This window comes from Ptiloglossa arizonensis, chromosome 1 (genome assembly GCF_051014685.1).
Source record: "Ptiloglossa arizonensis isolate GNS036 chromosome 1, iyPtiAriz1_principal, whole genome shotgun sequence".
NCBI lineage: Eukaryota > Metazoa > Arthropoda > Insecta > Hymenoptera > Colletidae > Ptiloglossa > Ptiloglossa arizonensis.
In genome coordinates, this window is record NC_135048.1 from 29475294 (window position 1) to 29484024 (window position 8731).

The window sequence follows — 8731 nt, forward strand, 5'->3', positions numbered from 1 at the left end:
GTCGATTTCGAACGTTTGGTCGCTTCTCGTCAACGTGTTCGGAGCTTGAACACGAGGGGGAAAAAAAAGAGAAAAAGAAAAATAATAATATATAAAACGAAAGAACTAAAACGAGCGTTACGCGTAAAATCAGCTTCGTGGCTAACTTAAAAATCTGAATTTTCCCGGGGGGTATGAAGAACGAAACAAGGGGGAGGGGAAAAAAAAAGAAAAGAAAACAGAGTCATGAAAATCGTCAAAACTCGCGATAGTTAAGAACCAGTTGAAGCTTCACGTTGGAAATCGACTTTATCGAAGGGAAACGGAAGACGTCGAGCATCGAGGAGACGATGAAATTCTAAGTATACCGGACGCGCATGCGCACAGGGCAAATTACTGTCACAAGCTTCTCTCTCTCTCTCTCTCTCTCTTTAGATTGCACACCGAGACGACCCCTAACCTCAACCGACACTCACAGCGTGCCACCACTCGGTGTTTTTTTGACTAGAATCGAGAAAAAAAAAAAAATTTTGTTTCGCTAGCTCCGCTTCGATCCCCTCGGCGATTACTATACCTCCACTCGCGTACACCTCTCTCTGACCCCCTCATCCACGTACGTCACAAATAACTTCGCGCCGGCTACTAATTGACGTGTTGACTTACAACCTAGCAATAATCTTAACGTTTGTTTCCTGGAACGAAAAATCTCCCCCGGTAGAAACGTGAAACTTCGTGTGGGTACAGCGTGGTAAGAACCTGGATCGAAGACTGCAAGAGGTTATGGTACTCGACTAAAGACGTTCACTCGATGTAGGTACTGCGATCGATTCTCTCGGTGTAAAATTGACTTTTGTCATTTACGAACATTCGATATCGTGAATTTCTTCTTGGTAAATTGATTAGAAACAAGAAAAATCTGTTTGGGAATATTCGAGGTGGTTGACAGGAGACTAGTGACGTTTACAAAGATAAGTCTGGGTTAGGTCTGTAGGTACTGTGATCGATCCTCTCGGTGTAAAATTGACTTTTGTCATTTACGAACATTCGATATTGTGAATCTCTTCTTGGTAAATTGATTAGAAACAAGAAAAATCTGTTTGGGAATATTCGAGGTGGTTGACAGGAGACTAGTGACATTAACAAAGACAGGTCTGGGTTAGGTGATGGATGCAACCGTAGCATGAATCTTAGATATTGGTTTAGTATCGACTGTGATAAACGTTGTTCTCTGATTACTAACAATGTCTATTACTCTGATGTGCAAATGTAAAATATAGAAATACTTTTTTATACACAGAGTACCTTGATCGTCGAATTTCGATTCCAGAGGTCTTCGAGAAGATCCATCAACGTGTATACGAATCTGGTTCTAGGTTAGGTCTAGGTTAAGTCTGGGTTAGGTCTGGATTAGGTTTAAGTTAGGTCATGGATGCAACCGTAGCACGAATTTTAGATATTCGTTTAATATCGACTGTGATAAACGTTGTTCTCTCATTATTAACAATGTCTATTACTCCGATGTGCAAATATAAAATATGGAAATACTTCTTTGTACACAGAGTACCCTGATCGCCAAATTTCGATTCCAGAGGTCTTTGAGAAGATCCATCAAAGTGTACACGACTCTTCCCCAATATTGTGTACTCGCAAGTGACGAGAGTTAATTTCACACCGAGAAGATCTGTGTCTTTCACATCGTGAAGATCTATATCGATCGCACCTTTACGTTCCTCTCGAAGAGTACCACGAGCCCTTGAGCCTTGAACCGTGTCTTCTTCATCGACCTTACATCGTCTGCATCCCTTCGAACCGAGTGAAATAGTCGTTCGACTCGATTCTACCGAATACTATAAATATATATATATGTATGTATGTATATACTATATATATATAGAAAATTCGATAAAAAGAAGATCAATGAAAAAATATACAAAGCGAGACATTTCACTCGGTTCTGGGCCGGACTCGCGATATCCCGGACATACCAAAGGGACGATTCTCGTTCCAGCAAGGCTGCTCGTTTTTTGGACGTTCGATCGAGATTCCTGAAAATCACGCGGCATAAAGAATCTTGATCTCTATGAAAATATAATATAATATAATCTATATATATATATATATATATGTGTGTGTGTATATATACTATATGTAGTACCAATTCATACGTACGCCTATGTACTAATTTGTACATGTGTTTTCGAGGTAGTCGCGGGGGTGTACATCGCGAGGAACGTTTCCACGAACGATCCTCGTCGATCCTAGTGAACGTCCGGTCTTAACCCTAAGTCCTTTGGAATCGTAGTCGACGTCGCTCGCATACGACGCGACCCGCCCCCCTAAACATCTATCGTTCGAATCGTACCAACAACGAGTACCCTGAACGAAGCAGACATCTGAGTTACGGGTCGTCGTCAAAGCCCCCAGAGTCTTGCTCGGAGCGAACGTGTCCGCGACGCGAGCTACGAGTGCTTCGACCTGGCGATGTGCAAGAAGAAGGACACCTTGTCGGTGCACTGGTGGCCGCACATGTTGCAGGTGTACGGATCCTTGAAACCGTGGTACCCCATGTGAACCGTGTACATCACCACGTTGCCGAACGCGATCTCGCAGTACTGACAGATGAACTCGTTCCCGACCCCGTAACCGACAGGATTCGCGCACTTCTCATCGCGCGAACCCGGACTGCTGGCTGCAGGTGGTTCGAACTCCTCCGGTTCCTCCTGTCGTTGCTCAAGCTCGTCGTCCGTGTCCTCCTCCAGCACCCTACGTTCCAACTTCACCGCTTTACCCTTGCGTCTACTGGTCCCGGTCGCTCTCGGTGAATTGGTCACCGGTCTGCCCTGATTGGGGGCAGTCTCCGGCTTGCTGAGGTCCAAGGGGATCGCCTTCGTCTCGGGACATTGGTCCCGACCGGACAACCCGGTCGTCGTCTCGGTGCTCTTCGCGAAGTCACCCGTGACGACGTTCGAAGGATCGAAACACCTCACCGTCACGTCTTGGGTGAACTCGTGCTTGATCCTCTCGCCGTCGATCGTCTTCACGTAGTCCAACAACGCGGTGGCTTTGATCTGGTTCACGTGATTCTCGACGGCTATGGTGTCGTCCGTGAACTGCGACGCGGTCAGGGGGAAACCGGAGAATATCTGGCTGTAGGGGAACGTCATCATGGATGGGGTCTGGGTGACACTGTTCAAACCGTTCAGGGGATTCGCGATCAGATGACTGACGGGGGACACCTGGGGAGGTGCTATTATCTGAGGCGAGGAGAGAGGTGTCTGTAGAGTGTTGTTGTTGTTGTTGTTGTTGGTCGTGACGGTAGTGTTCTGCTGAACGACTTCGTCGTCCATTTTGGTGTACGACTTCTGTTTGGGACCACGGCGCGTACCGTAGACGTCGATGATCGGTAACGGATTAGGCGAACCGTCAGCGTTCAACACCATGGCCGGCTGATGGGAGTACTTGCGCAGATGAAGCTTTAACGAGTGACAGTACTTGGTGGCGTACGAGCAATTCGCGCACCTGTACTGGTACACGTTCGAGTGGGACTTCAGATGGCTGTTCAGCATCGATTTGTTCACGCACGAGTACGAGCATTTGTCGCACTTGAACGGCTTCGAGCCAAAGTGATTGCGCAGATGGTACTCCAGGTGATGCTTGTACTCCGTGACGAACGGACACTTCGGACAGGTCAGTAGCTTCTCCGCTTTTATGTGACCCCGACTGTGCTCCCAGAACTCGAGCTTCGTGATGGCCACGAAGTTGCACTGCTTGCACCTGAAGGTCTTCACCTTGCCCTGAGAGTTCACACGGGGTACACGGACACCCGGCTCGTCGGCTTCCTCGGATTCGTGCTCCGAGCGCTCACCCTGGGTCGGTGAGGAACGATTCTCGTCCTGCAGGGACCCGGACGAGGTCAGCTGACTCAACATCGTCTTCGCGAAGTCCGGCATCTCGCATTTCGTCGCGCAGTGCGTACCCAGGTGCTCGGTGAACGTTATCCTGCGAATTTAGGGAACATTGTTTGAGTGTTTTGCACAAGCTATTTGGTGTTTGTTAATATCGTACGTTGACGTTCCACGTGGAACATTGATTCTATAGGGAAAGAATCCTATGTAAAGGGATAGTCTTGTGCACAAAGTATGCCTAATGAAATGTTCCAAGTTGTTGTCTCGGAATGTAACGAAAATGTCGACTTCAATGTTGCTGTAATTAAATGGTACAGAGGGATAATTTTTTAATATGGAACAAATTTTGTTGAAGCGACTGCCCAACATTTTCTTACTCTAATTTCTAACTTTGCAACACGAAGAGATGACTGACCCCTTGCGTACAGGAATCTTGATCAGTTTTCTGTTCTGTCAGGATCGATTTTTGTGTAGCAAATCTAAAGTTTAAACGGTAGAAGCGTCCTCAAAACTGAACTCTATACACCCCATGGTTCCCACTCGCATACTCTCTTTCTCTGCAAGAAGAAAGCTAACGAGTGTCTACAGCCCCACTCTTGTTCACAGTCTACCAGCTCCCCTAGTAACTCCTCTATTGGCCACTGTCGCTTTTCGTCACCATTCTCCGCCATGGCAACGATGACGATGAAATTGGTAGACAGTCAACTAGAGTGGGGATGTAAATACTGGTCAGCCTTCTTCCCGCGTACGAACAGTACATTTTCAGTAACAGTATAAAGAAGTAGCAACAATGATGATGCAATTGGTAGACAGTCAACTAGAGTGGGGATGTAAATACTCGTCAGCCTTCTTCTCGCGTACGAACAGTACATTTTCAGTAATATTAGGTTGTTCGAAAACTGATTTCATTTTCCAAATCGGAGAATATATAATTTAATAAAATGTTTATACGCTCTAAAAAAATCGTGTTTTATTTTCTCCAAAAAAATAATGAAACGACTTTCCGAACAACCTATTAGTTTTGTACAGATGTGTCTTATAAGAAGTCTTATGCATTATGTCAAATAAGATCCCAATTGCATAATGAGAAAACTGTGTCTACACAAAGACCCTGTACACAAGGAGCTTATATAATATCGAAGCAGTTGTGTATATTACAGTAGCTTCAATTATAAAAAAAATTGTATTGTAGAGATGGTGATGGGTCAAGAAAGACCCATGGAAGATCCAGAACGATCTTTACCTTCAGATCCCAATTGCATAACGAGAAAACTGTATCTACACAAAGACCCTGTACACAAGGAGCTTATATAATATCGAAGCAGTTGTGTATATTACAGTAGCTTCAATTATAAAAAAAATTGTATTGCAGAGATGGTGATGGGTCAAGAAAGACCCGTAGAAGATCCAGAACGATCTTTACCTTCAGATCCCAATTACAGTAGCTATAATTATTAAAAAAAATGTGTTGTAGAGATGGTGATGGGTCAAAAAAGACCCGTGTAAGACCAAGTACGATCGTTACCTATTCATCGAGGTGAACGCGCAGATCGGACATTGCAAGACATCCTGACCGAGCTCGACATCTTCGCTGGACGGTTTCACCGTGCTGGAAACAACGTTCATCGCCTGTTCCGTACGGTGGTCGTCCATCGAATGATGTCTCGCGTAATCCAGCGGTAAACCGCCACAGTTCTTGAATATCCGCTGCGGGCTGTAGTCGAACGTGCTGCACTGCATGTTGTTCGAGTCTTGCGAGGTGGCGCTTCCCGGCGACAGACTGCAGTTCGCAGTGGACGAGGATCTTCTGCTCCTTGGTGAGACAGAGTTGCTGGTATAGTGATCGGGCGACACGCCTGAATCGTTGTTCTTGTCCTCGTTCGATTCCTCCTTCTGCGAAAGAATATCGGTCAGATTGCAAATAAAACCACGGTTTAGATCGTTTTTCGTTGAATGAACCGAAGTAGCTTTCAAAAGGGAGAGCTTCTTTAAGATACTACAGCAATTATGAATCTAATTTTTCTCTTTTACCGAACCGTCGAACATCCATTTTAACGAAAACTTAGAACCGTGTGGATCGAAAGAAGAAATAATCTCTTAGATGGATGTTATCCATTTTATTTGTGTCTGGATAACTCATAAGTTACTAAAGGTATCGAAGAATGTTTAGAATAAAATTTTTACCATCTCTAGAGTTCTGTAGAAATCTTTCTCTTTCAATGGATTGTCAAACACCGATTTTAACAGAAACTTAGAACCGTGTGGATCGAAAGAAGAAACTACCCCTTACATCAATGTCACCCATTTTATTTGTGTCTAGATAACTCTTAAATTACTAAAGATTCGAATTAAAATTTCTACCATCTCTAGAGCTTTGTAGAAATTTTCTTCTTCCACTGAACTGTTAAACACCGATTTTAACGAGAAATTTATCTTTCAAGGAGAGAAACTTCTTTAATAGATGTCACCCATTTTACTTGTTTCTGGATAACTCTTAAGTTACTTAAGTTACCAAAGAATGTTTCGAAGAAAATTTCTACCATCTCTAGAATTCTATAGAAATCTGTCTCTTTCACTGGACTATCAAACACTGATTTTAACGAAAGCTTGATTTTAACGCGAAATGTATCTTTCAAAGAGAGAAACTTCTTTAATCGATATCATCCATTTTATTTGTCTCTGGATACCTCTTAAGTTACCAATGTTTCGAATAAAATTTCTACCATCTTTGGAGTTTTGTAAAAATTTTCCTCTTCCACTGGACTGTCAAACACCGATTTTGACGAAAGCTTAATTTTAACGCGAAATTTATCTTTCAAGGAAAGAAACTTCTTTAATCGATGTCACCCATTTTACTTGTCTCTGGATAACTCTCAAGTTACTAAAGTTTCGAATTAAAATTTCTACCATCTCTGAAGCTCTATAAAAATCTTTCTCTTCCACTGGACTGTCAAACACCGATTTTACCGAAAGCTTAATTTTAACGAGAAATGTATCTCTCAAAGAGAGAAACCACCCCTTAAATCGATGTCACCCATTTTATTTTCATCCGACTAACTCTCAAGCTACCAAAGATACCGAAGAACGTTTCGAATAATATTTCTACTGTTTCTGACGATCCGGGAATTACTGGGCAGAAATTTTCCTATTTCATTCCAGCCGGTCGCCTTTTTCGCAAACCCCTTAATGGCTCCGAAACGAAAACTGTCGGATCGCTGGAAGACAAAGAACGAATTTTCTTCCAGCGAGCCTATGGAGAGAAGCTTCAGGTCCATCGAACCGGGAATGAAACGACATTTTGTCGATCGCGGAAGGGGACGGATGAGAGGAAGTGAGAGGTCTACCGATCGAGGGGGATGAAAAAGAGACGACGAGATCACGAAGGGTGGACGAGGGTGAGATGCAAACGGAACGAGAGGGGTGAATAAGTTAAACGAGCTAGCAAAAGAGAGAGAAAGAGAGAACGAACTAACAAGAGAGAAAGAGAGAGAGAGAAAACGAGCTAGCAAAAGAGAAAGAGAGAAAATGAGAGAGTAAGGGAAAGGGGGGAGAAAACGAGTGGAGATTCGATCGGAGAGGGGTTGAAGCGATTACTCACCACGATTCTATCGGCGATACCCCAAGCGGGCGTGGTTGGCGAATGGAGGGGGTGGCGTTGCTCCTCGACGATGGTTTGTTGCTGTTGCTGCCGTTGCTGATTCGGCGCGTGTACCAGAGGCTCCGCCGTGTCCCAGTTCCCTCGCATCTTGTCACTCTGTTCGCCGCAAAATAAATAAAATATTATTGTCCAACGATGGAGAACAACCTTCGAGATTTTCTTATCGTAGAAATTCAAATGGAAACCAACTCGAACGGAATTAATGAATAACACAAGTTTTGGATAGCTTTTAACAAAGAAATTGCAAATTGTTTCCTTTCTTCGTTTTTTGAAATATTAAAAGTCGTGTAAATGTATAGAAGTTTCATATTCTTGTTTTTTTAGTAGTAGAATATAATTCTGTACAGTGTACTGAAATGCAAAACTTCAAAATGAAGATTTATAATTCCACAAACAATATTGTTCGATTAAAATATTATTCGGACGATATTGCACTTTATTTTTAATTCTCTGGTAGAAATAAACACTCAGTTGTTAGTCACCCTCGCACAGGGTATCGAAAGCATAGCTTTTCGGATCGATATCTCGGTTACCATCGATTGTATCGAAAATTTTTATAAGAGAAGAAACTTTCCAAATTTAATTTCCAATATTTCTTGCGATACACACTTTTGTCGCGAAAGCGAGCGTAAATAAGATATCGTTTATTTTGTGATTCGTAGTACAGTCGACGTTGTTCTTCGATTCGAGTGCGATAGGAAATTTCCAATAACAGTTTCGACCATCGAGCGAATAAGTCGCAAACGGTTACAAAAGTAAATCGTAAATTATTGTAACGGGCGAGTGGAGGCAGATGGAAAAAGTTGGTCGCGAAATTTGAATAGCATAAAGAAACAGGTGAAAAGCTTTCTCACAATGAGGACGGAAAGGGTTGGCATTTGTGCAAATTTCCGCGAAGAAGGGTACCAACGACTTCGACAAACAGTCCATGCCTGCTCGAAGGCACATTCTAAAGTAAATTCCTGGTAAAATCGTTCCACAATGTTTGCCTATTGCCCTCGACGTCCTTTCGCCTTGAACGCCCTGCAAGAACAAATCTTACCGACGTACGAATGGTCGAGCTAATTTATTCGACCGGAGCAACAAACAACGAAAGTGTTTCGGTCGACGTCGTGGAATCATTCAAGAAAATTTCATTTCATCGAAATCGAATTCTCGATTCTTTGATAACCACGTTTACTCTTGATTA

General features: G+C 43.2%; 1 protein-coding gene across 1 annotated transcript; it reads right to left on the bottom strand.

The window, feature by feature from the left end:
• Nucleotides 1-2438: 2438 nt before the first annotated feature.
• On the bottom strand, nucleotides 2439-7629 carry Hb (hunchback). Its single transcript, XM_076312772.1, has 10 exons — nucleotides 7483-7629; nucleotides 5410-5777; nucleotides 5308-5329; nucleotides 5101-5175; nucleotides 4897-4982; nucleotides 4543-4621; nucleotides 4409-4441; nucleotides 4300-4334; nucleotides 4045-4182; nucleotides 2439-3978 (listed from the first exon to the last, which is right to left on the bottom strand). The coding sequence occupies exons 1-10, from the start codon at nucleotides 7627-7629 to the stop codon at nucleotides 2439-2441; spliced, it is 2523 nt and encodes an 840-aa protein (XP_076168887.1).
• Nucleotides 7630-8731: the final 1102 nt, after the last annotated feature.

Coding starts and splice junctions, on each gene's coding strand:
- Hb (XM_076312772.1), bottom strand. CDS start 7,629: ATGCGAGGGAACTGGGACACGGCGGAGCCTCTGGTACACGCGCCGAAT. Junction 4,335..4,408: donor GCGAGTGGGAACCATGGGGT/GTATAGAGTTCA, acceptor CGATCCTGACAG/AACAGAAAACTGATCAAGAT. Junction 4,183..4,299: donor AAGATTCCTGTACGCAAGGG/GTCAGTCATCTC, acceptor ATTTAATTACAG/CAACATTGAAGTCGACATTT.